Source organism: Myotis yumanensis, unplaced genomic scaffold, assembly GCF_028538775.1.
Source record: "Myotis yumanensis isolate MYYU_CA2020_CCGP unplaced genomic scaffold, mMyoYum1.0.hap1 SCAF_14, whole genome shotgun sequence".
NCBI lineage: Eukaryota > Metazoa > Chordata > Mammalia > Chiroptera > Vespertilionidae > Myotis > Myotis yumanensis.
In genome coordinates, this window is record NW_027223765.1 from 45,187,171 (window position 1) to 45,213,956 (window position 26,786).

Here is a 26,786-nt window from a genome sequence, read left to right on the forward strand (position 1 = left end):
TTCAAGGTGAGCAAAAATACAATTTAATTCTGCCCGGGCGGGCAGTCCGCCCTCTCTTGGGGGAACGGTCAGAGTTCTCGAGGGAAAGCACCTGTTCTCTCCACTGACAGCAGCTCTGAAGGGACCCTCCGGGGCTGGCCACCTCCAGGCGGGACAGCTGCCTCCGCCCATCGTCCATCGCCCATCGGAGCTTGCGTTCGCCCGGAGGGGAAGCTGCAGAGAGGGCGGGGATCCTCAGCACCTTCATGCTGCTCGGCCGGCCTCACCCTGCGCTGCCTGCTGCCCGCTGCCCGCTGTCCTTCAGCTCCATCCAGTCCCGCTGGCGGCTGCCAGGAGGAGCCGCAGCCCTAAAACACCTTCCGGGGCACACAGCCCTCCATCTCCAGCAGCTCCGGCCAGCCCTCGTATTTGTTCGTGTCGGGGATGTTCTTTAAGTACTAGAGAGGAGAGAAGAGGGAGAAACAGCGATAGAGTGGGAGGCTGCTCAGAACTCACACCTGCATTGACCTGGTGCTTTAAAACCTAAATGCTTTCACTTACTTCATTCTCACCACTGCCCCCTGGTGGACGGGGCTGGGTGTTACTAGCCCATTTCACAGACTGAGCCCCAGAGGGAATGCAGCTTGCCCAAGATTTCAGAGATGGGATCAGAGCCTAGTCACTGACTGTCATGGGGTGGTGGTGGGGACACCAAGAGTGGGGGTTGGGTGCAGAGTTTAGGCCCTCTCCATCAGCCTCTCTGGAACATCCAAAATAACAACAGCAACAACAATAATAATGCACCCTAGCAATTATTAAATGCTTGCTCTATGCCAGGCACAAAGTGTCTTATGCAGTTAATCCTGACCGTAGCCCTAAGAAGTGCATACTATTATCATCCCGTGACACAGATGGGGAAACTGAGGCACATGGGGCCCAAGTAACTGCTTATGGCCACCCTGCTGGTACGCGGTGGAGCCACGGTGTACTATTAATTCACATAAATGATACGTGCGCCAAGGGGATGCAGTCAGTTAAGATTGTGTTCTAAATGCCCGGGCTTAGTTTTTGCAAGAAAAACCGTAAATGGCACAATCTACGGTTGGAATAACTGTGGCTGACCCTCAGGAGGAAGGAACAGACTCTAGGTGCTGCTCCTCTAAAACCCAGGTCCCAGGCGTGGGATCGAATGACACGGTGGCTTTCATCCATCATGGTCTTTGGTTCATTTTTGGGCGATGGGTCTCAGTCAGCTGATCATAAATTTCAGGGAAAGGATGGCACTGACTCTCCCTCTTTGCTGTCTCGGCCCAGTCTGGATGGGTCTAGAACAGCCGTGGGCAAACTATGGCCCGCGGGCCGGATCCGGCCCATTTGAAATGAATAAAACTAAAAAAAAAAAAAAAAAAGACCATACCCTTTTATGTAATGATGTTTACTTTGAATTTATATTAGTTCACACAAACACTCCATCCATGCTTTTGTTCCGGCCCTCCGGTCCAGTTTAAGAACCCATTGTGGTCCTCGAGTCAAAAAGTTTGCCCACCCCTTATCTAGAAGCTGTGCTTTAAGGAAGAACAGCACCTGCCCTGCATCTTCCTAGAAAGTCCTCCCACCACCCCGCGCCCGCCCCCCCGCCCCCCCCCTCCCCCCCGCCAGGTACCTCCCACAGGGATGTTCTGGGGACCCTGGCTCCTGGCTCCTATGTCTTCCACCCAGACGGTATAATAGAGGCTCTTCTCCTTTTCACCTCCAGCTACTTTGTATTATTTCTTATTTTTAAAAAGTAATTTCTAATTAGGATACATTCTCTTAGAAGCAGATGCCTATGAACCAGGCCCCCATTTTCCAGACAAGGCAAAAACCTGCAGCCCCCGGTCTTGGAGCTGGGCAGAGCTGAGCGTTCTCATCACTGCCGGGAAGGCCTAGCCAGTCCCTCAGGTTTCAGAGTTGTCTGGGCAGGGGATGCACAGATGGGGATGCCTTGGACAAGGGGAGAAGATGAAGCATTTCCCTGGGCTCCCCCCTCTGTTGACCCCCCCTTCCTATGAGCGCTCCTTAAACTCCACCTCTGGGGGCCTCCCTGACCCCCTCTCCTTGGGCCACCCCAGGAAGTAACCGTGGATCCTTTATGGGGGACCCCTCCTGACTCCTCCCACATACTCAGGTGGGCTCCCCCGAGTCCCCTAATTGGTGCAAGGTTCCCTGTCCATAGGCAACTCAGAAGGGGCCTCAGGCTCCCCTGGTCCAAACCCTCCCCTTCACAGGTGGGGAGACTGAGGCCTGGGAGGAGGGGCTTGGCTAAGGGGGGACCCGAAGCCAGGCATCCTGACCCCTGTGCTGGGCTCCCCTCCCCCCACCAGGCAGACTGCGTCTCTCCACCCATTTCTCTTTCTTCCAGGCCTCACTTGCCTGGTACCCTTCTTTTCTCCTCCCCCTCCTCGTTGGTGCTCATCCACGTGCCTAGGAATTTATATATATCCTGGCAAAATGGCCCAGACCACGTCCTTCTGGGGTGAGCCCATCAGGCCACCCTGACCTCTGGGATGGATGACAGCCCAGTGGCCCTCCCCACACTACCCTGTGTGTCCTTCCCAAGCCACCCCAGCCTGTCCATCCATCCAGGCCCTGCCCCTCACTCCTTGGGACGGGAGTCGCCAGGAACCCACCTGCTCAAAGGGGCTTTTGTTACTGATGTCTCTGGCCCCCAGGAAGACCCAGCTGTCCCGGAAGCCCAGCTGCTTCACGTAGGAGCTGCCCAAGTTGGTGAAGAGCTTCCGGAGTTCATCATTCATCCTGCAGAGGACAGAGAGGGCGTCAGCGCGGCCCGGAGAAGGGGGAGCACAGGAGGCCAGTGGCCAGGAGAAGCAGGGGGGGCGGGGTGGGGCTGGGCCGGGCGGGACTCCTCCCCGAAGGCCCCTGGGGGAGCTGGGAGGTGTTAGAACGGTTGGCTTCTGTTTACAAATGCAATCCGTGTTCGTTTGGAAAATATGGAACATCACAAAGTAACAAAAATGACTTACAGCCTCACCCTCTTGACACCACCATTGTAAAATTTTAATGTATTTCCTTCATGTCCTTTCCCCCATGTATTGGGGGATTATACCAACTCTTCTGTAACCAGCTTTCCCCCCTACTTAATACTCAGGGATGAACTCCCGAAGCTAAGACAAAACAGTGTTGAATGCAATCAAACATAAAGTAAAAAACACGAAAGGATGAGTGTTCCTCCATGTCCTTAGCTGTTTTCTACATCACCATCTTTGATGCAGTATAGCCTCCTAGGTATTTATAGAAACCTGTCATATGTCACCACATGTCATGATTTCTGTAACTATGTGTCCCGTTCGTCACGGTTGTACCCAAGGCTGCAATGAACTTCGTAGAACATCTCTATGCGCTTGTCTGGCTATTTCCTTAGGAGAAGTTGCCAGAAGACGGGGCTGGTGGGGGGAGAGAAAGGGCAGGGAGGTTTTGGCTCCCTTCCCCCCAGCAGGTGGAGGTCCCCACTTACTTGGTCCCCGGGTCATCGTAGGAGGCCACTAGCACCAGCACGTCCTCTGGAACTGCTTTAAGGAATTTCACCAGGAGCTCAGGGTCTGGGGGAGCAAGGAAAACAAGGGAAAGACCGCTAGCCATTCTCACTCCCACCTACCGTCCTGATGACCCAGAAGTGGCCCGGGCAGCTGAGGGCCCAGCGGGAGGCGGCCTCCTGGGTGGTGCTCCCGCCAGGAGGGGTGAGGGCGCCCTCGCTCAGGTGGTCTGGGCCCCGGTTATGGAATTTGCATGTTCCCGGGCGATTCTGATGTGCAGCTGGGGAGAGAACTACTGGTGGAAGGGCCTGGGGACTTCCACTGGGGGACAGAGTTCAGTCGACTCTCAGGAACTCGTGGCTCTTTGGACACCCCCAACACCCCCTTCTACAGTGGCTAAGAGCCTAGCTTGTCTGGACTGACTTAATTTTTTAAAATAAGTATAGTTAACATATAATATTATATTAGTTTCACCTGTACAACACAGTGATTTGACATTTATATACCTTATGAAGTGATACCACGATAAGTAGTAAGTAACCATTTGTCACCATACAAAGTTACTACAATATTATTGACTATATTCTCTGAGCTGTGCATTGCACCCCTGTGACTTACTTATTTTATAACTAGAAGTTATAAACTTATTTCCTGGCACCATTTTCAGCCATCCTATCCCTCCCTACCTCCTCCTCTGCCCCCGCCCCCGCCCCCCCCCCCCCCCCCCGAAAACCATCAGCTTTTCTTTGTGTCTGTGAGTCTGTTTCTTGTTTGTTTTTAGATTCTATATACTGGCATAAGTGAAATCATACGGTATTCTTCTCAGTCTGACTTATTTCATTTGGCATAATATCCTGTAGGTCCATCCAGGTTGTCACAAATAGTAAGATTTCATTCTTTTTTATGGCTGAGCAATATTTCACTGAGAAATATTTCAATGTAATAATCACATCTTCTTGATCTGTTTACCTATTGATGGACACTAGGTTGCTTCTCTGTCTCGGCTGTTGTAAACAATGCTGCAGTGAACCTGAGGGCGCATATGTCTTCCTGAGTTAGTGATTTGGATTTCTTTGGAGGGCACACCCACTGGCCTGCAGGTAACTGGGGTCACAGAGGGAGAACTTAGGCTCCTACAACTCCCCAGTTCACATCAAGGAGGGGGTCCCATCCCATTTGCACCTTCATCGCCTCCCTGCACTGTGAAATCGCTGCATCTGACCCCGGGCAGGCCTCGGCGCGGGCTGGGCTGGGGCCGACGGGGGCATCAGCTCCCTGCTTCCTTCAAGGACACTGATTTGTTCCTGTTGTGCTTACGTTTATGACCAAAACAGCAATAATGTCTTTCTACTCAGGGCAATGACATAATTTCCTTTTAATAATAAAAGCATAATATGCTAATTAGACCAGATGTCCTTCCGGATGTCCTTCCAGATGACCTTCTGGACGAAGCTGTGGTGGCGGGGGCCAAGGGGTGGCGGGCAGGGGCTGAGGCAGAAGCAGCCGCTGTGGTGATGGGGGCTGAGCTCCTTGCACGAATTTCGTGCATCAGGCTTCTAGTTTATTTAGATTAGAAAAGTGACGCAATTTAAAGGAAAATTCTAATAATGCAGACAGCTCTCTGGATATGGAGCAATTTGCGCAGGGGCCTGGCTTTGCTCAGGGCAAGGAGGACTGTGACTTCCTAGGGGGTGGCCTGTGCACAGAGAAGCTCAGCAAGCATGTCTGCGCAGAGAGAGAAGAGAAGATGCTGCGGAAAGACAGCCGGGCGCCTCAGAGCTGTCCTTTCTGGGCCCAGGAGGCCTCGCCCACTAAGGACCCCTGTGGCCTTAAAATAAACACCCCCACCTAGCAGAGCAAACTGGGCCCCTATACCTCGTTCTGAGCCCGTTGGCTGCACACATGCCTGGCCTGCAACTCCAGCCCGAGTACGTCTTTGCCAGAAGGTCTTCTCTGGCCTCCATATTCTCTTTCGCACCCTGGGCCAGGCCAGAGTGTGGAAGTGCCCCGGAAAGAGGGATGGGAGCCCCCAGCTCCCTGGCCCCACCGGGACATCTCTGAGGCGTGTGTTCGACACTGTCCCCTGAGGTCCAGTTGCCTGCCGTGTTCAATCACTTGATAACATACTGTGCTGGCTGCTTCCCCTTCCCCACCTCACTTCTCCACTGACACTGTTTGAGATCACCACGTTTCAAAGGCCGCAGGGCGGCGTGAACCCCCACCACGCCTCCTTCTGGGTGTCTTCTGTGGAAACAAGAGCCAGCCCCCGCCCCCCGCCCCCCCCCCCCGGCACCCCGATAGCTCTTTCACCACAGGAAGGAGCTCAGCCCACCCGTGACCTCATTGCCAACAGAGGAGCCCACGTACCTCCAGAGTACATGTCGAAGCTGGCCTGACTCAGCACCTTCCCTGAGGTTCCTGAGGGGTGAGAGAGCAGAACGATTACTTGCTGGACTGTGTCGTTCTGCCTGTCATTTGGTGGAAAATGAGTACTTTTTAGTCTAAGGTCTAAGATAGAATAATAATGGAACAGAACCAGGTCCCGTAGAAAGCATGCGGGACTAAGAAGATGCTCCGTAACGCCTGGGCTGATGTGAGTGGTACAATATAATGGAGGAGGGTCTCTGGGTTCGAACAGAATTCCACCGATCTGGGTCTGTGTTCTGCCTTTCCCCTTCCTAATGCACCCGTGAGCATTCTGACCTCATCTGAACAATGGGCTTTGGGAACTAAATAAGATGTCTTTACAGGAGATAGTCAGCACACAAGATACAAGTTAGCTACAAACTAGTCATGAAAAGAACCACAATTGTCATCTTTATTCCCACCTACGTCGAGCTCTGCAATTGGAGTCCTCTGACTCTTGAAGGGAAAGGGATTTGCTGAACGGAACTCGGTGTCCTGAGCTCAGTAATCTCAGTTGCGTGTTGTGAGTTTTGCAAAGGGTCCAAGACCCACGGAGAACCGTGCACTCTGGAGGAAACGTACAGTCTCGCTCGGTGCCACTAGATGGAGATGTTGCAGAGGGGATGGCAGCTCTCCAGTCTCGCCGGGGGTCCTTCCCCCTAACCACCCAACAGGAGGTCCAGGATTCCTGAAGAGGGTGGGCTGGGCCCTGGTAGTGAAGGGTCTCCCGCTGGGTGGAGGGTGGGGTGGGGGAGGGAGCTCACATTGCCGCTCCTCCCGGATTCTTCCAGCCACTGATGTCCAAGCCCCTGGGGCACTTCACCTGGCCCTTGGAAGGGGCATGTGACCCTGTTCAACTGAGACCGCGTGCACTTGTGGAATTTTTTGGAATCAGGGGGAGGAGATATAGTTTGAACAGTTCCTAAAAGGTTGCAAAGCACCAACCTTTAACAATCCTTGTGTTGTTCTGGCTCATTGTACAGAGGAGGCCCTGGCCCTGAGGACTGATTCCTTGGACTGGCGCAGAGCTGGCATACAGTAGGTGCTGCATACATGCTTGGAGACAGTTCTAGTCTAGGGAGGTAGTTCAGTTGAGTGATTCAGACCTGGAGCCAGCCAGATACGGGTTAAAATCTAGATGATGCTATTGGCTGTGCAACCTTGGGCAAGTCGCCTAACCTCTCTGAGCGTCCACCGTTCACCTGGAGCATGGGGACACAGCATCGTGCCATTCCAGCATGGTGATGGGTTAAATGGAATAGCGAGCACATAGTAAATGCTCACTAAACGTTAGCTTTTACTATTGCTGATAGTTGTTTTTGTCTTTGGACTTTGTGAGGGGTGAGGAAGGAGGCCCCAGTCTGAGCCCCTGTCATCAGAGACTTTTTGAGAGGTCTTCTCGGGCAGAGGCCCAGTTGGGGGGAGAGAACACCAGCAGGTTTCAGCCTGGTCAGCTGCGGCCGGAGCATTTTCTGCAGCCTGAAGGGGCTCCGGGACCAGTCCCAGCGGCCTGCACGCCCTCCCTCTGGGCAGGGCCACCACTGGAGTCAATCAGGCTGCTTTCTCCTCAAGACTTTGGGGGAGACCCACCTCTTGGCCTCCTACCCTCCCAGCCCCCACCCTTCCTCAGCTCCCAGGGAGTTGTCAGGCTGCCTGTGGCCCCGCTCTGGCAAGGCCCCTGGGGAAATGCACCTCTAGAAGTTCCAGTCTTACCCCGTCACATCCCAAGTGCGGGAGTGTGGTCACATGCCACACACAGTTTGACCTTTCCCCTCCTAAGCGCCCACAGTGCCCTTTCCCCCCTGCCCTGCCCTTTGTCCCAGGAAGTGGCTCTTAGATCCAGGGAACTGGCCTATGTTCCCCATCTAGGAGCTGAAGGCAGAGCGGGGGGTCTTGGCTGGGCCAGACCACCTGGTCCGACTCGAATCCCATAAACAAACCCCCTCCTGAAATGTGTCCCTGTTTCAGGCTTGGCCTGCCATTGGCCTCCCGTTCATTGCCTGCTGGAGAAGCAGGGTCAGTGATACGGGGCCTCCCCTGGGTCTCCCTGCCTCCAGCCCCCCCACTTCAGGTAGGAGAGAAGTTTCTGGAATGCAGGGCTGGGCCTCATGCTCTGCTCAAAGCCTTCCTGAGGTCGCTCACTGCCCTCTGCTTCAAGCCACACTTTTTAGTGGGACGCACAGCCCCTCACCCTCTGGCCCTGACCCCTCTGCAGCCTCGCCGCCCACCGCTGCCTGTCTCTGGTGCAGCCAGAGAGACCCCCACCCTCCCCTCCTTCAGGCCGCAGCTGACCATCACCTCCCCTCCCCTATGGCCCTGCCCCAGCTCTGTGCTTCCGGCTCCACAGCACACCCACAGGAGCTGTGAAGCCAGGGACGACCCCCCCCCCCCCCAAGCCCCCAGTGTTCCGGGCAGGGCTTGGCCCACCACAGCATATAAATGAATGAAGGTGTGCACCCAGCCATGATCTCATGTGCCATCGTTGTCTCTCATGGCCTCATGGTGTTGGTTTAAACCCCAGGGAGAAGCATGTCTCCTGGGACAAGCACACATGGCAGGGCCCGGCCAGAGCTGCGGCAGGACAGGGCCTTTCATACCTTCTGTCCCCACAGGCCCGCCAGGCCTCCCTGCCTGACACCTCGACGACCCAGGGCATGTGGCAGGAAGTGAAGGAATGCACCCAGCGCCCCCCACACCCCCCCTCCACAGTGGGGGCTGTCTGAGGGGTGGTCAGCAACTCACCGTTCACCAGGGCGATGTTCAGGCCTCTGCCCACGTTGTCTTTCACAGGACTCATGATCCTGAGGAAGAAAAGGAAAACAAAACCCGACAGTGGGTCCCCGGTGTGGAATGAACTGCTCCAGGACTCGGGACTCGGACACGCCCGCGTGGTGCGAGGCAGAGCAACAGGAAGTGCCTGGCAGGATTCAGGCCATGTTTCCTCCGGGACCGGGCGGTGGGCTGGGTTCTCGAGGAGCCACTCGGGGCTTGTCCGGACCAGAGCAGTCTGCTCAGAGAAAAGGGCCCAGGGTCCCCACTCCTGTCTGTGGTGTCCTTGGGAGCACTGGCCTCCATCTCAGGCCACTGGTTCTCAGGGCCACCCTCCCTCCCAGGCCTAAACAGCAGAGCACCCTGTGCCTCTGGCCACAGAGCTGGCCAGGCACAGCCAGCGCCCTGGGGACCCTTACGGGGCAATTCGGATGGAAAGCTCTCTCCCCCGTGGGGTGCTGGCTGGGGCCCATGTGCGGACCAGCTGTGGTCCCCCTGCTGTCCACACGCCGAGGCCTGTCTTCGGTGAGGAAGGCAGAGCTGACGACCGTGCGAGAGGGAGCCCTGATGACGTGGTTTGAACCCCTGGATGCAGCTGGCCCTGAAGTCACTGCCTCTGGCCTTTTTGGTACGTGAACTACCCACTGAGGTCCTTGTTTTGCCTGAGCACGTGGAGCAGGTTCAGAGCCTGGCGAAAGCCCTGCCTCGGGCTCCTTCCGTCGGGTGAGCTTGCCATCCCAGGGCCTGAACCACTGGGCTCTTTCTCTTGCACCTGGAAGTCCCGGCACCTCCTGGGTCCAGATGTCGACTCCTGGATCCCGATCTTGAATCCTCCTCAGAGGCATCTCCCTTGGTGGGAAGCCCAGCAAGCGGCTGTTGGACAGCCCTGAGTTCCAGTCCTACCTCCACCACCAGTTAGCGTGACCCTGACTGACCCTCGATTTTCTCATCGTTACAAAGGGGACAACTGCAGCCTCCTGCTGGGAGCGTTGGGGGCTGGATGAGATGGTGCTGTGAGCACTGAGCAAGGTGCGGGCAGACCGGGAAGCTATTAGGGTTATTGGTATTTGGGACTCACCCACCCGGAGTAAAAGGAAGTGTGTGGAAGGTGTGGACTGGCCTCAGGGCCTACACCCACAGCCTCTGAATTAGCGAATGAATGAATGAATGGATGGATGAATGCAATAAAGGAAACGAAACACAGGAGTCCCTCTGGTACTTACATGTGGCCTTCGAAGCATATGGAGGGGCCCACGACGTTGGCGGCCCCGCTGAGGATTTTAAACGCAAAGAAGTTGTCTGGGCAGGGCTTGCTGAGGTCACACTTGACCTTCACGACCCCTGGGGAGGGAACAGACCAGCCTTGGTGGCAGCAGCTGTGTGTAGGACCCCCCAGAATCCATTTCTGGGCTTCCCCTCACAGCCCCAGCCCCACCCAGTGCCTCACTCAGCGCAGGCCCCCGGTCAGTGCGTGTGGAGCAATGAGTGTGGATAATGCCAGAGGCACCGTGACAAAGAGATTCTCTCCAGAACCTTCCTCTGGGGCCGCAGCAGCCTGTTGAGCTCCCTCTTCTCCAGAGAAGCCCCTGTTGTCCGCCTGGGGCCCTAGCATGGTGGGTAAGAGCATCTCTCACCAGTGGGTTCCCTTGGGCAAGTCTTTAACCCCCTTGCACCTCAACTTCCTGCTCTGTGAAATGGGATAACTATGGTGGCTTCCCAGCTGGGTTCTCACGGGGAATAAATGAGCACAGGTAACTACTGATTATTCTTACCATCACCCACTCATTTACTGAGCACCTACTGTGGGCTGGGCTCTGGGGTTCCACAGGGACAGGTAGGCAGTGCCAGCCCCCCACTCAGTGCTTAGTGCTCCTTGGAACCCACTGAGGACACACTGTGTGGAGATGTGATTATTGGGGCTGCTGTTCAGACCTGCCTCCTCTCCACAAGGCCCTCCCAGGGCTGACCCAGGAGGCCGAGGAAGGGGGGACATGTAGGTTGGACCCTCAAACAGCTGCAGAGCCACGCAGCCCTCAGGGGGCCCTGCGAGCTGGGACATTGCCGCCTTCTCAGCCTGGCAGGCTCCGACTGATGCTAAGGGGTGTTTTAGCTCCACCTGACGTGGGGCAGGTACCATCAGGGAGGACACGGATGAGGGGAAATCCACCTGCAGAGAAGGCAGTGCCAGGGCAGCCTCCCTCCGCTCCGGCCCCCGGTGCTTGCAGCAAACCCACAGCCCCCACAGGGCAGCGGGCACACGCGGAGGTTGCTGTGTGCGAGGCCGGGGCAAGTGCTCTCTCTTTATTATCTTGTGGAATCATTTCAACGGCTCCTGTGCCCGGCACCGGTGGGCACGCAGTACATATTCGTTGGGCGACCACACAGAGCATTTGGGCGGCCGAGCCCAGGCCCGAGGTGGGTGGGATGAGCAGCGCCCTCTAGAGGGAGCCTCTGTGGGAAGCAGGAAAGAGCACCCTTTGCAGGGACAGCCCGCAGGTGCAAGTGGCCCGCCAGTGGCTCTTCTGAGGAGGCGAGGCCCCTTTCTGGGAGTGAATACACCCACGCCAGGGCACATGCTGGGCCTGGGCGCCCTGGGCTGCGGGCAGCCCTGGGGATCTGAGCAGAGTGCCTGCCCCGGGCTCTCTGTCCCCTCACCCACCTGAGGGTGTGACCAGAGCTCAGTGGGGACGTGATCAACAGAGAGTGAGCGCCGGGTTAGAGACACCCCTGAGGCTGCTCGGGAGAGAGTGGGTGCCCAGGCCTGTAGCTCAGAAGAGAGGGGGCGGAGCGGGGATGGAACCCCACAAAGAGGCCCGGCCCCTGCCCGGGCCTGTGGATGAGGCTGGGAGGGTCCTCTTCTCTCGTGAGCCCAGGAGCCCCACCTCTGACACCTGCCCTGTCATGGTCACGGAGAGGCTGGTTTACTCTTGACCAGAGGGGTTCCAGGTCTCGGGGCACCTCCCCCCTCCCACCCCCACCCCCGAGCCTTATCAACTGCAGCTGAGTCTGATAAACCGATGCCAACAGGCCGGCTTTCCCAGGCTTCCCCAGGATTGATTTTTTGACCGTCCAGCCTGCACGGCCAGGCTGAGGGACGAAGGGGATGGGGCCCCGGGGTCTCAGCCGCTGGGAGGCAGGGGATTTGCTCTCTGGGTTTGGGCTTGGGCGCTGCCCCACCCACTGCCCAGCCCCCGAGGGAGCTAGTGCTGCTGCTCAGGGTGTGAGGCTGAGCACTGGAGGGTGCGGCCAGGGAGCCTGGGCTGCTCCCAGAACCTGCTGTGCGACTTGCCAGAGATCTCCCCGCCTCCCTTCGCCAGCTGTAAAAGGAGGCACCGGTGTAGCTCAGGGTGGTCTAACAGGTTTCCTCTTCATGCCAGTGGGTCTACCTTAGAGGCCGCCTGTGGGTTTGGAGGGGAAGGTGCTGGGATTGGTGGGTGATGCCCACCGTGGGAGCCGGCAAGGTGGGCGGCACAGGTGTGCCCGCATTTGCCATCTTCCCAGCAGACGGCAGCTGAGTGCTAGCTCAGCACCACGACACTGTGACTCTGTGTCTACTTTGGAAGCTGCCCCGGAGGCTTCAGGGAGCGGAGGGGGGTGCAGGGTGAATGTCTGTGTTCATCCTCACAGTCTTTGCTCTGGAATCCCACAGGGCACTGGGCCTCAGGCCTCTCAATCAGGTCAGTCCCACCCCTGGCGCTGCTTTCCTGCTCGGTCAGCACCGTATTGGGTGAGAGAGGAGGGACCAGGGACCTGGCGGTGTTGCCTCTTGTAAGGAGGCGTTGAGAGCGTGGGCTTTGGACCAGACGGGGAGCTTGACTCCCACTCCACCATGTGCAGGTCACCTCTCTGAGCTCAGTGTCCTCATCTATGAGATGGGGATAGTCACAGCACCTGCACAGGATTGTGGTGAGGGTGGCATGCGATGTCTGTAACGTTCTGAATATACTGTCTGGCATACATTAGCCCTTGATCATTGTCACCATCATCATCATCATAGCTGTCTCTCCCTCCACCTCTTCCCATCTGGGGGGCTGGGGTCCTCGCTGTTCAGATATCTGCATGCCCAGCATTTGGGGTGCCAGCATTCCTGCCCGCCCAGTGCTCTCTCCACTCTCATGTCCTTGACTTTGCAGCCAAGGTCTCCACGAGAGCCCCAGCCTTTCTGCCTCTAAGCCTTTGCATAGGCTGTTCCCCCCTCCACAAGGCACAGCTGAAGGTCACCTCCTCCCTGATGCCTTCCCTGACCCCATCCATGGGCAGGGGCTGGCCCTCCTGGAGCCCAGAACACTTTGCCCCACTGCTCTTGGCTCGACTGGCACTTCTACCCCAACAGGTAATCAGCACCCCCTTCTGGGGCCTCTGTAGTCCCTGACATGGTGCTGGTATGGTACTTTGAAGCAGGAACCGTGAGCCAAGCTTGTGGTCGTTGCCATGGTGACAATAAGCACAGCCTCCCTCTTCAGGGCTCCCAGTGGGTGGGGGGAGTCAAGGGAGAAGTGCAGGGGCCAGGCGCTGGGACAGGGGAGGCGGGGACAGGCATGTCCAGACTGCAGGGTGGGGGGCTGGGGAAGGGGCCATCCCTGCCACAGGGCTCGGGGGGTCGGAGGGCACACGGGGCTGTGGGAGGAGGGAGCCGGGCAGGTTCTGGAAAGGAGATTTTTCTGGGACCTGAAGGGCTGGGGCTAGAGGCCCTGAGCATCTCACTAAGGCAAAGGGGTGCTGGGAGATACTTACGGATCTTCTTGGAGGGCGGACCTGCTGGAGAGAAGAAGAATCTGCTTAGTGAGAAAGTGCTTAGGGCCCCGCTGCAGGATGGAGGTTGGGCTGGGGAGTGGGAAGAGGGGATTGAGAGTGGTGCTGGCCTGGCTGGGCAGAGTCCCCTCCCATGGCAGGTGTGGAAATGAGCTAAAAGTCCCATCTCCTCTGGGAGTCCTTCCTCACTTGCCACTGACACCCCTTCACACACACACACACACACACACACACACACACACAAGCATACACATACACACATACACACAAGCATACACATACACATGTGCACACACATAAGCACATACATACAAGCACACACAGATACACAGGCACACAAATACATAAACATACAAAGCGTACACATACATGTACACACAAGCATGTATACATAAATGCACATAGATACATGCAGATGCACTAACACACAGGTGCACATGTACACTCATGGACACATGAACACACAGACGCATGCACACACAAGCACACACAAACATGCACACACACATAAGCATGCACATACACGCACAAACATGCACGCACGAGCATACACATACACATGTGCACACATACAAGCACACACAGATACACAAATACATAAACACACAAAGCGTGCACATAAATGCACGCACAAGCATGTATACTTACATGCACATAGACACATGCAGATGCACTAACACACAGGCACACATGTACACTCATGGACACATGAACACACACACACGACTCTCATGGTTGACAAGAAGCCGGGCTCTGTTGTGAGACCCCCTGGAGCTGGAGCCCTGCTCCTGGCTGTGTGCCTGGTGTGGGTTCCCCTTGACTTCACATGGAGGCCGCCACGCCCACCTCGCAGGCTGTGGAGACCACCCAGTGAGGTCAGGCTGTGAGGGTCCCGCCCGGCGCCTGGTGCCCCGGCCTCAGTGACGGCCGGAGCGTGTGGCTGATGTTGGTCAGCCAGGTCAGAGGGCCCCTTTTCTGACTCCCTGACGGTCTGCTCCGGGCGTGGGGCTGTGGTCACTTTCTAACGTCTCATTCACACTGAATCCTGGTTGTTTCAGGGGTTCCACGGGAGGTCTCCCACGATACTGGCAGTGAGTCCTAGAGGACAGGGCCTCCCACAGAAATCCTAGGGGTGGGAACTCTTTTTGGGGGGGCCCCCATTGAAACACTTTCCATTTGGTCATCGGGGGGCTGTTCACCCTGGCGTGTCCCTTCCCCCTTCCCCCTGCCTCCAAGACTCCAGGAGTAGGCTGGGAGCCAGGCGGGAGCAGTCCTGACATTACATTCCGGGGACAGCCCTTCCCTGGGCGGGTATATGGCCCCGAGGGAGAGAGAAGTTCTCAGCCCAGCGGAAAGATGAGCATCTGGAGAGAAGGTAGCCATCACTCCTGCCTGAGAGAGAAGGCTGCCCAGGAAGGAGGTTTAGTAGCAACCAGCAGAGCCCAGGGACACAGGGACTCGGGAGGCTTTGTGAGGCCCCTAGATCCAGCCACACCGAAGCCCGTCATCCATGGACTCCCCAGTCACATGACACAAGACATCCGCTATGTTTAAACCAGTTAGAGTTGGCTTTGCCACGCCCATCGGAAAGAGCCCCGCCCAGTTTGCAGGTAGACCAGGAGTTCTTAGTCTCCTGATTTCGGCGCCATGGACCTGTGGTGGTTTGGGAAAGCCTATGAATACATTTATTCCCACTTCTCTGAGACACTTAGTACCTCCTACTGTAACAGACTGCAAGTTACCAAATCATGAAACAAAATAGATTGGATTAGAAAGGAAACCAAATGCATATCAACATGTCATAAAATATTAGAAAATAAGTGTGTGCTCTAGTAATACATGTGCTTCTATATTAATGCATTATCTACGAGGTGGGGTCTGTGCAGCCACGCTAAGGATCTCTGCAGTAAATGAACGTTACCTCTTCCTGTGCCGAACACTAATGTGTTTTTGTTGTTGTTGCTAATCCTCATCTGAGGATATTTTCCCATTGATTTTTAGACAGAGTGGAAGGGAGGGGGAGAGACAGAGAGAGAGAGAGAGAGAAACGATGTGAAACAGACACATCAATGGTTGCCTCCCACATCCGCCCCAACCAGGGCCAGGGATTGAGCCTGCAACTGAGGTACACACCCTTGACCGGAATCTAACCTGGGACCCTTCAGTCTGCAGGCCAACACTCTATCCACTGAGCCAAACTGGCGAGGGCAACGCTAATGGGTTTTGATGGTCACTTTCCCCACTGGTCTATTTCCTGCCACTGTGAGCATTTCTCAGGACTCGGGATCATGCACTCTTGTTTTTGTATATTCTGTGATTAAGTCTATTTGTCTCCCCAGCTCAAACTGTGAGTGGGGGTTGGGGGGGCGTGGTCCTCACTTCAGGTTCTGGGACCTAACAGAATAGTCACTGGGTAATTTTGGTTGGAGGTATTGATTTGTCAAACCCCAGGTTGTTGAGTTCTGGGGTCTCCTTTCAAACACTGTCTCCTCTCCCACCTCAGGCTGGGGCCCTCTCCTCCAGAGGACACCCCTGGTCTCGACTCCTGTCTGAGCCTCCACCATCGACCTGGGCCCATCTCCTCCAAGGCCATCAGTGCAGCCCAGCCAATCTCTAGTCTATAAAAGCAGTGCCCTGGGCTGGGGACACAGTGGCCAGCATGCATCTGTATAAACCATCCTGACCTGGGAATAAACCGTGGTTGGCCAGTGGATGAGGTGAGGAACATCTGAGACCCCACGGTGGGGAGCTTGTGTTAAAGACAGGTGCCTGGCTTCTGGCTGCTGTGAAGCCATGGGCTGACCTGGGCGTTATTATGTTTGACTATGCCATTGCAGGGGGCTCTTGGTCTTCGACGAGGACAAAATCAGAGGTATCAATCACTTCCCTTTCTCTCCTTCCTTTGATAGGATTTGGATCTGGGAGGCTTGGGTTCCCATTCCTATTCTGACATCTACAGGGGAATTTGGAAGCTTCTGTTTTCGCAGACTACTCATAAAACCACAACAGGAGGTCAAGCATGAGTGCACTCCACAGTCACAACATGGATCACCCTAGGGAGCATTTGTGAAGATTAAATGAGACTATGAATGTAAAGTCGCTAGCAACCATCACCACCCATCACCACCCATCACCCACCACCATTCATCCTTCCACCCATCCATTCACCCACCACATTCATCCATCCCTCCACCCACCACCCATCCATCACCCACCACCATTCATCCATTCCTCCCTCCATCCATTCACCCATCATCATTCATCTATCCCTCCACCCATCACCCACCCATCACCCATTACCATTCATCCATCCCTCCACCCATCCATTCACCCACCCATCCATCATTCATTCATCCACACATCACCCATGTATCCATCCATTTTTCTTTCACTTATTGAATGTTTACTGAGCATCTGCTCTGTACCAGGTGCTAGAGAGATGGATGTGCACAAACTAAAATCCCTGCCTCCAGGAAGCTTATACTCCAGAGGGTGGAGACAGACAACAACCAAGTGAAAAACAAATAAATGACATTGGTGACAAATGCAGCTGTAGCTGGGTGGTCAGGAAAGGCATTGAAGAGGTAACGTTTGAGCAAGGACCTGAAGGCTGAGAAGGAGCTGGCCACAGGGCGCTCTGTGCGAAGAGGGTCCCAGGCGGAGGGAACAGCCAGTGCAGGTGGCAGCCACTCAGTGCACAGACGGTTTTCTTCCCCGTCCCCTCCTTGCGTTCCTGCTCTCTGCCTTCCTTCTTGGGTCTCATTTCCAAGCTCGCCCTGGATGTAGTAGGCACATGCTCTGGCCAGGGCCTTGGGTGTCCTCTCTCACCTCCCACCCCACCATGGCTGGGGTGCCAAAGGCAAGCCCACACTCAGTCGTGTCTCAGGGTCCCCAGGGACGGAGGGAGGGATAGATCCTCGGCCCTCAGCCCTGGTCCACAGGCCTTGCTCCAGCAGTGAGCTGCACTCACCCAGCCAGCGGGGCAGACGGATGGTTTTCATGCTGAGGCTGAGGTAGCTGCGGATGAAGATCAATGAGGTGATCAGGACAAAGATGAAGGCCAGGAGACGAAACAGTCCTGCAGAGCAAGGAGACCGGACATGAGACCACAGCAGGGGACGGCATCGCAAAGCCGCGTGGCAAGACTCCATGCGAGTCCTTGCCAGATCCGCACAGCGAGACCATGTCATGAGACCCCACGTTGTAGGTCACACCACACCCACACCCACACTGTGGGCTGGCCCCCCGGGCCCCCGCGCTGAGAGCCGTGTGAACCACGTGATGATGAGAATGGTGAGATGGTGCTGCATGATGACGGGCCACATTCCCCAAGTGGGACCACGGGAGAGAAAGTTAGAAGCACACCTTCCTGGAGCCCTCCGGAGAGAGCAGCTCCAGGGGCGAGGCCTGGGAGCCTGCCGCAGGCGGGCAGGAGGCGGGCCCTGCTGCGGACAGCCTGGAGGTGAGCGTCACCGCCATCAGGAGGCCCTGGCCAGTGCGGGCAGCCACCCACCGCTGCGGCCTCGGATGGAGGTGGGCCCCTGAGTTGGAGTCCCTCAGTCACAGAGTGAATATAGTGACATCCTTGCCACGGAGCCCGTGCTTGCTGGGAGAGATGTGATTGTTGTCACCATTAGGCAGCCTCCAGGGTGGCTCGGGGAGTGCTGTTTGTCCCCCACATTTTCCATCAAGTCCCCCGAGAGCCACCACCAATAACCACCCACAGCTCTCGACAGGAACACAGACCGAGGGCCTCCCCTGCCTCACAGACAGATGCTGCCCGACCCCGTCCCATCACTGGGGACCAACCCACACATAGGATGGGCCACCCTGAGCTCCCAGTCCTGCTCTTTGCTCTTCCACGAGGGTGAGAAGCAGGCCCCAATCCACCTCCCGCTCAGGGACTCTGGTGGCTGCTGCTGCTTCCCGATCCACTCCAACCACCAGGTCAGAGCCCGGGCTCCTTGCCTGACCCCCCACCCCCATCCCCTCCTCGGCATCACGCTTCTCCTCAGTCCTGAATTCAGCTCTGTGGCCTTGCACTGTGGTCCCAAGCTCCTTGGGGTGAGCGAGAAGGCCCCCTGGATGCTGTGGGGTGGAGCGCAGGTGTGTGGGGACCCTCATCTTCAAGGACACAGTGCGGCTATTTGTGGGATTTTCTCTCAGGGATCACACAGCTTTTACATGCGTTATCTCAGTTCATCCTCACAGCAACCCTGTGCTGGACCCTACTGATTATTCCTATTTACAGATGAGGAAACGGAGGCTCAGGGAGGTGGTCACGTGGTTAGTAAGTGTTGGGGGTGGGATTTGAACCCAGGCCAGTAAATTGACTTTGAAACTCAACTCCCTCACAGCTGTTGTGGGATGTCAGGGAACTGTGTTCACTTCCTAGTCAGTGCCTCAGTTTCTCTATCTGTCCAAATGAGGGCATAGACTAGAAGGCAAAGTTCTCTTCATGCCCGGCCCGATGGTATGAGGATTCTGGAAGAGCTTTCCTTGGAGCAAATATTTTGTCCCTAATTTCCAATCAGGGTCAGGGGTTTCCAAGAGGAGGACTCCCCATGATCCCGGCCGCATTGGGGTCCCGGCGCCAAAGGTTTCCTAGCCCTTCCACCTGGAGGCAAAGTTGCCTCCTCCACTCCCCAGGCTAACCCTGGACTGGTTTCCTCCTGGACTTCTGGCCTGACCACTTGACAAAGATACAGTCAAATGCCCTCTGGGTCCAGAACAGCAGACACCGCTGACAGAAAAAGGATTTCAAACCAACCTCGGCCCCAACCCTGAGCCCTAGAGTCCTCATTCTGGGTCCTACCTGATGGCCTCATCCTGTCCCGGCGAGGAGCGGCTTGGGCTCAGCGGTGGCCTGTGGAGAGAAGAAAATCGAATGGGAAACCGGAGCTTGGCTCCTCCACGCGGGTGAGAAGGGGTCTGAGAGTGAAGAAGGTTAGGGCCCGGGGCCTCTCAGTGAGGCCACCGTCCCTTCAGTTTGGTTCCTCACCATCTGCCACATGGACAGAGCAGCGGTTTTCTTTCTTCCCTCTCTGCCTCCACCTCTCCTTCACTGGGATTTGATATTCAACATGGCTTTTTCACATGTAGAGATTAGAAAGTGGAGTAAGGTGCAGTCTGCCAGCCACCATCTCTTGGAGAATTGATTTAGTTCCCCATCCATCCATCTACCCATCCACCCATCCACCCATCCATCCATCCACCCATCCATGCATCCTTTTGTTCACCTGACCATCCATTTAGTCAGTGGAGAGACGTGAGCTAGCAAGCCCCATGGAAACCACCAGGGATCTTTGCTGATGTAGCAAATGAAGAGCAACCAGGGCCCACATATTGCAGGCGCATTTGCGCTGTTCGTGTATCACCTGCTTTAATCCTCACAGCCTGCATTTTTGGGCGAGTAGCTAGGACTCACCATGGCTAAGCTCAGGGTTGCTCAGCTCAGTTTGCAAGGGTCAGACCCCTGTCTCTGTCTCTCCCTCTCCCTCTCCCCTTGTCTCTCCAGTCTGTCTCTGTGCATGCTCCCTGTGGAATATCCATGTCTGTCCATTCATCTGCCTATCCCTCTCCCTTCTGTCTGACCCTGCCCCTGTCCTTCCCTCCTGTCCGCCCCAGTTATCCTAACTCCTTCATGCACAGGGGACCCCACAGAATGTCTTTTGAGCCTCATATCCAGGTGCCGAAGCTCCTGGACTATATAGGTCACCCCTAAGAACATTCAAGAGATAATACAGTTTTATATCAGGGTTTGGGGTCGGGGAGGGAGTTGGTCACTTGAATTTCAGAAAGTTAACTTGTACAAAATCTCTGTGGGTGGGGCCAGGTGACCACTCCGCTTTCTCATCTAGAAGGCCCTGGAGGGTCGAGCCAGGACGGTGGAGTTTGTATAATCTCAAGAGGAGACGTGGATTTGCCTGAATGCAGGTGTCTGACCACCCCATCCCCACAGGGTCCCTCCACCAGTGATATTTGTCTGAGAGGAGAGTTGAAATAGAAGTTCCCTCCCCTTTTGAGTCTTGGGCAAGGGGAGGGCCATCCTTGGGCCCACCTCGCCCCATGCCGACCCCCAGAGCCTGGGCAGTTACCAGCGATTCGGCAGCTTTGACCTCCAGCAGGACTCTGGAGATGGTGGGCTGGCGACCACTGTCCCAGGTCTGGGCCTCCCCACAGCCAGCCCAGGGCCTCTGAGGGCCTCTGACAGCAGCGACTGGCTCCCACCGCTCTGCCCGACTCCCAACCCCCCCAGAATCTTCTTCTCCCTAAGAATCTATCTCAACAGAAATCGTGTCTGAAGCCCAACCGCCAAGGATCCAGATATGAGCCAGGGACCTGGCACTGAGACAGGTGGGCTGGGTCTGTTGTTGATATTTAAACAACAGCAACGACAAAGGCAATGACAATTTTATGGTTGGGTCACAACATGAGGAACTGTATTTAAAGGGCCAGAAGGTTGAGAACCACTGTCTTAGGAGGTTAGGATGATTAAGCTACCAGCTAGAGAAGGAAGCTGAAGTTCAGGGAGGGCAAGTGACTTGTCCAAGGCCACACAGCCAATTTTGGATTTCATTCCCGAAGCATTCTCTGAGCACGGGTGGGACCGCAGGCTGTGCCGTAGGCGCGGGGGATACGGCTGTGAGCCAGACGCTCTCTGGAGCAGCCTGGGCCTCTGCATTGCTGGGCCCGCGGTCTGAACACTGTTCTCCGGCCTCTTTGCCTGGGACACTCCTACTTGTCCTGCGGGTCTCAGCATAGAAGTTGCTTCCTCTGGGAAGTCTTCCTTGGGAGACCTGTGCTCTTGGATGAGGGGACATTCATCACGGTGCCCTGATCCTGTCTGAAGGGGCTGGGCCAACCAAAGCATCGAGTGTTCTTGTGAGTGGATCAGGAAGGAGCATGTGAGCCAAGCAAGGCCCATCAGAGTTGTTCCTTGGATGGGTTTATGGGAACTGGGGAGGGAGGCTGTTTTCTCCTGATAATGCGAAGCTAGGCATCAGTAAGTGGGGCTGCTGGAGTCCCTTTCTCAGCCTTTACACACGCCACCTCCTGCTGCAGACCAGTCGCGCCAGCGGGTGCGAATGCAAGGACTGAGCAGCGGGCCGAGCAGCGGGCCACTTCGTGTGGTTTCGGGCCTGAGAGAATCAGGCGGTAAAGGGCCTGCGACCTTGGGGAAGAGGGTGGGCTTTGTGAAATGAGGGTGCTGCTAGTCACCTGGTGGGAAAGGGGTGTGGGGCAGGGAGGCCACCTGCCGGGATGGGGTGTGCTGGCCAGCTGGCCTCCACCGGGCTCCTCCCTGCTGGCAGCCCCCACCACCTGCTGCTTCCTGCTGGTGCACCTCCATGGCAGGCTCCCAACGGATGTTTGTTGTTTCTGTGCAACCAAAATGCCACCACGGTAGCTCTCTGGTAACTCTCTGCCTGGCCGCTGGTGACAGTTCTGAATGGCCCTGTGGGAGCCAGAACCTCCCACTGTTTCCGGAGGCCTCTGTACAAAGGGGCCTTCCAGCTCCGCCATGGCCTCCCAGAACCAAGCAGGACGGGAAAGGCCCACAGTGGATGTGCAGCAGCTGTTGTTAGAGGGAGGGGAGTGGCTTTCTGCTTGAAAAGGAAAAGAATGAAGAAAAACAGACAGATAAGCTGGGGGCTGCTCCCTCCACCTAAGTGGCTGCTTCCTCCTTGCCAGACCCCCATTTTCTCTGAAGCTGAGCTCAGTCCAGAGGACCTGCTCAGCCCTTGGAGTCGCATGCGCCTCCTCGGGATAGTCCAGCTCGGGCATTTTCCTCCTCCTCCCTGGAAATGCTGGGGATTAAATGTCACCAACGGCAGGGGCACTCGGTGCTTCCCCCGCTTCCTGCTGTTCCTCGGTGCAAGGGCAGGGAGTCATGGCAAGGGCGTCCCGCAGGCGTGGGAGTGGGGGTGGGAACCGAGGAGGGAGCGGCAGGGTCTGAGGGAGAGGGACCCGGGAGGAAAGACTGACACTGAGGTAGACAGACGGGCCTTCAGGCCCAGGCCTGTGTGCAGTAATCAAGTAACCAGAGGCGCATCCTCCTCTGAGGGTCCTTCGTGTGAACTCCCGTGTTCCCAGCAAGCATGTCAGACTCGAGGCCTCAGGCCGCAGGCCTCGTTTATTAGAATTCCTGAAATGCTCCCCAGACCGAGACAACCGGCACTGCGGCGAGGCCTGCCTTATCTTCACTAAGTTGATCCTGCAGCAGCTCAGTGAGGGGTCTGGGGAAACTGAGGCACAGAGAGGTCAGGCCTCACGGCTGGGAGGAGTCAGAGGAGGAAAGGATCTCAGAGACAAGCCCAGGCAGAGATGGACCTGGGAGCCACATTCCCAGTTACTCGTTCTACTTCTCCAGGCCAGGGCCCCAGAGCGTCCTGGGAAGGCCCAGAGGGGAGAGCTCTGGGGCTCGGTGGACAGTCTGTTCTCATTCACGAATACTCAGCTCGGCCATTGCTGCAGGAAAGCAGCGTGGACACGAATGCACGCGGCCTGTTCTAATCAAACGTTATTTACCAAAACAGGTGGTGGGCAGGAACTGGTTGTGGGCTGTAGTTTGTGAACCCCAATTCCAGGCATGGCCCCTCTTAGCCCGAGGTGGGCGTGAGCCCTGCTGCTCCCTTTGCTGGGCGTCAGCCGCCTGGGGTTGGTCAGCTGGGCTGCCGCGGTGGAGGGATTAGAGCAACGGTGGGGAGCCTTTCTCTTTCAAGGGCCATCAGGGTATGTATAACATCATTCAAGGGCCACACAGAATTATCAGCCTAACAATTAGACTGCTCTGCTTGGTCAGACATTTAATGAACTCACCCGCAATGCCTGGCAGGGCCAGATCAAATGATTTCCCGGGCCTTAGGCGGCCCTCATGCGATGTCCCCCATCCCTGGATTAGAAAGTCCCCAATCTTCTGCCCCTCCTCACTCAAGGGGAGGCTCCACCAGCCCCCCTGCTCTGCAGGGCTCAGCTTCCTGCTCTGTCCTCACGTGGGTTTTCAGGGGGACTGTCCTCCCAGTTCACTGACCAGATGATCACCCGAGGGTGCTTTGCTCAGTGCCTGCCCCCAAGAGGCCCCCAGGGAGGGACAGCTCGAGCCATATTTGCACCTTTGGGTTTGCAGAGCTGCCTCTGGCTTGGGAACTGTGTCTGTATAACATGGCAGTTACGAGTGGGGGCTTTGGAGGCCCGTCTGTGGACACAATCCTCTCTCAGCCTCAGTTTCCTCGTCTGACCACAGCCACCACAATCTTCAATGCAGTGAAGGTTAAATGAGAGAATGCGCCCAAAGAATACTGTTCTGAGGAAGCGCTCCTGACCGCTCAGCAAGCAGGCCCCTTGCTCTGCCCCGTGGGGATGTGCCCTCTGCCCCTGCCCCCTGCTCCCCGCTAAGGAGGCAGAAATCCCTCCAGGATGAGAGAAAAGTGTGCCCAGAGGGGAATGGGCTTCTCCAGGCTCTGACAGAGCAGCGGGAGGAAGGGGGAGGCTGTCTGGTCCATCATGCAGCCCCTTCCCCCTAGTGTTGGGGGGATGGGGAGACCTGAGGCTGCTGGGCGTCTTCAGTTTGTGCCTCTTTGCTGAGAGCCTGGCTGTGAGTCACCAGAGAGGACTGATTGGACCAGGGTGGGGCTGCCTGGAGCCTCTGGTTCGCCCTGACCCAGCAGGCCCGCTGGTGGCCTGTCTGAATCACTCCGGCAGGTCGACGTGAGGAAATGCACTTCAGACCCGGTGGGTAGGTTTATTCCTTCCCGCAGAGGCAGCTGGGCCGTGGCTGCTTGGATTCACCAAGGCCAGGTCTGGGGAGACACTGGGAGAGAAGTCTTCCCTGGGGAGCTGCTATGGGATCCAGAGATCTCGGGAGGAGACAGAATCTTACTAATAATCATAAGAATGATCCACTAAGTATTATTGTTGTTAGTCTGTCCATTTTGAGCCCGGTGTCCTTTCATTTAATCTTCCCAACAATCTTGTGAGGCAGATTGTTTTATTAACTGCCCTTTGCCCAGGAAGAAATTGGGCTTAGAGAGGTTAAGTGACTTGCCCAAGTAGAAAGTGACTCATCCAAGTAGATGCCAGTAGGCAGCGCTGCTATTCGTTACCGTCGTAACTAGTTAAATGAAGTAGGGGTGGTTGGAGCTAGGGGTGGTGGCCATCTGTTACTTTGGTCACTGTCCAGCATCCATGCTCCCTTCTTCTAATGCTTGCCCTCACACCATCAGCAGGTGGGTAGGGCTGGCCCCATTTCTGGCTCCAGGGTGGCCAGGCAGCCCAGGTCTATCTGATGAGGACGTTCCACCTCTTGCTCACAGAGGCCTGCCCTGTGGGCACTGCCCACCAGCAGCTGTGCTGGGCCTGCCAATGTTAGACAGGGGTTGGTCTCATCTGAGGAGGAGCTGCCCAGCCCAACATGTTGGAAAACCGTGGCCTCAAGCGTCCCCCACCCCAGGAAGGACCCCTTGGCCCTGTAGACTCCCAATTTTCTATTGGATCAGAGCTGCTGGGCCAGTGTGTACACATGGAGTTGGGCTCAGAAGGAGGCGTGTAAAGGATAATGATAGGACAGACCCCAATGGCAGCTGCTCCTCCTCAGATGAGACCAGCCTGTCTAATACTGGCTGGCCTGGCCTGGCCTGAGGTGGGCAGTGGACAGCCTGTATGGGGGCTGGCAGATGCACTAGAGCAGACAGACAGATGGACAAGCTGGAGCCAACAATGGGCAAAGCCCAAATCCTCCCCATAGCCGTGCTTGGCCTGGGAGTGGCCACCTCGCTGCTACCTCACCTCCAACCACCAGCTCCAGCCTCCTCTGCAGAGTTCTCCTCCCTCTCCTCCCTCTCCCCCTCCTCCTGGATTCTGCCATGTGCCAAGTGCTCACCCATCCTGCTCTCTTACCCCTGGTAGCATTCCCCTGAAAATGTAATCGCAGAGAAGTCTGTCCTGATTCCTGGGCTGTCTCCTCTATGGCTCCTCTCAAAACTGGTTTGAAATGACCACCTGTACAAGTTGTTTCACTTCCAGGCTAGGACCACGTCTGCTTTGCTCCCTTGTCTTTTTAATAATCGAATCCTTGCTTGTCTGATATGTAGGCTGAACTGCTCATTGAAGGGATTGTCTGGGAAGAGGCGCCTGCAGCAGCCCTCTTCCAGCCGCGGAGGTAGCATCAGCTGTGTCACAGAGCACACTGCAGCAGAGCACGGCCCCGGGAAAACTGTTTAATCTCCCAGGGCCTTGCTTTCCCACCTGCAAAATGGGAGTAGTAATGGTGCCTTCCTCAGAGAGGTGACATGACGATTGGAGGTGTTATTATACAGAGAGCTCTTACACAGAGCCTGGCTAGTATAGGCTTTTAGTGATTATTATCTTAGATGCCAGTGAGAACTACAGGGATTAAGAGGGGATATCCGGATGATCACTCCCATTTTACAGATGAGAAAATTGAGTCTTAATCAAAGGAAGGGGTTAGTCTGACATCACATGGCTAGAAAACGCCTCAAGACCATGAACCTTTGTTGTAACTTTTCAGACCATGATTTTTTGAGAAAAATGAGAGTTGGGCCCAAAGAACAACATTCCTTCTTACTTCATTCATTCTTCAAATATTTGTGTGGCTCATAGTTGAAGGTCAAGTGTGTTTTTTTTAAGTGACTAGATGAGTGAACGAATGAAGAAATATCCAAGGGCCTCTGTGGTTACGGTGGTTAAGGAAAAAAGCCTGCCATGTGGGTTATCAGATCCCTGGCTTGCAAGCCCCACCTCATTCTTGGGCCCTTAGCTTGGCAGACGCCGCTAATTAATCACGGCATGGCACACTTTGCACCGAGCCTGAACCCAGCCTCAACGCCTCACATCCCCGTCGCCGCCCTCCACTAACCGATTGGAATTGGCCCTCCGATAAAATCACCTTCCTCAGTCTGACCTCAGAGATCTCTTTCACGCTGTGGTTCCCTCCTCTCCTTTCCTCTTTCTCTCCTTATCTGCTACCCGCCCACCTTCGTTTGCCTTCCCCTCAGTAATGTGACCCAGAGGTCTTGCCCTTACCTGAGGGCTCGAGCTCCCGCTGCCCGGCTTCGGTGGAGAAAGAAGATTAGAGGGTCCAGCTGGGGTCTTGGGTCCCTGAGCCAGCGACCACCACCCTGTCAGAGAGTCTGGCTTCCGGTCTCGGAGCGGCTGGGGCCTCCCGGCGGGCCCTGTGGATGCAGCAGGCCCGGAGGGAGGATGAAGCGGCTCATGGATCACCTTCCGTGGCCAGCTCCTCCTGGGCCTGCCCAGGCGCTGCCCTCCTTCTGAGAGGCCTGCCATAAACCCTCCCTGCCCTCTTAAACGCCTCACCCGGAAGGAGGAAGT

General features: G+C 56.1%; 1 protein-coding gene across 2 annotated transcripts; it reads right to left on the reverse strand.

The window, feature by feature from the left end:
• FAM3D (FAM3 metabolism regulating signaling molecule D) lies at window positions 1-26,764 on the reverse strand. 2 transcript variants are annotated; one of them, XM_070390895.1, is made up of 10 exons: window positions 26,481-26,764; window positions 19,255-19,305; window positions 17,410-17,517; window positions 13,422-13,442; window positions 9,911-10,028; window positions 8,661-8,719; window positions 5,880-5,930; window positions 3,494-3,578; window positions 2,649-2,775; window positions 1-437 (listed from the first exon to the last, which is right to left on the reverse strand). In XM_070390895.1, the coding sequence occupies exons 2-10, from the start codon at window positions 19,265-19,267 to the stop codon at window positions 348-350; spliced, it is 672 nt and encodes a 223-aa protein (XP_070246996.1). In that variant the 5' UTR covers window positions 19,268-19,305; window positions 26,481-26,764; the 3' UTR covers window positions 1-347. The 2 variants fall into 2 exon arrangements, with proteins under 2 accessions (XP_070246996.1, XP_070246995.1); XM_070390894.1 differs by having other exon boundaries at window positions 13,422-13,445.
• Window positions 26,765-26,786: the final 22 nt, after the last annotated feature.

Coding starts and splice junctions, on each gene's coding strand:
- FAM3D (XM_070390894.1), bottom strand. Junction 8,720..9,910: donor ATATGCTTCGAAGGCCACAT/GTAAGTACCAGA, acceptor TTTCTTCCTCAG/GATCATGAGTCCTGTGAAAG. Junction 438..2,648: donor ACAAAAGCCCCTTTGAGCAG/GTGGGTTCCTGG, acceptor TCTCCTCTCTAG/TACTTAAAGAACATCCCCGA.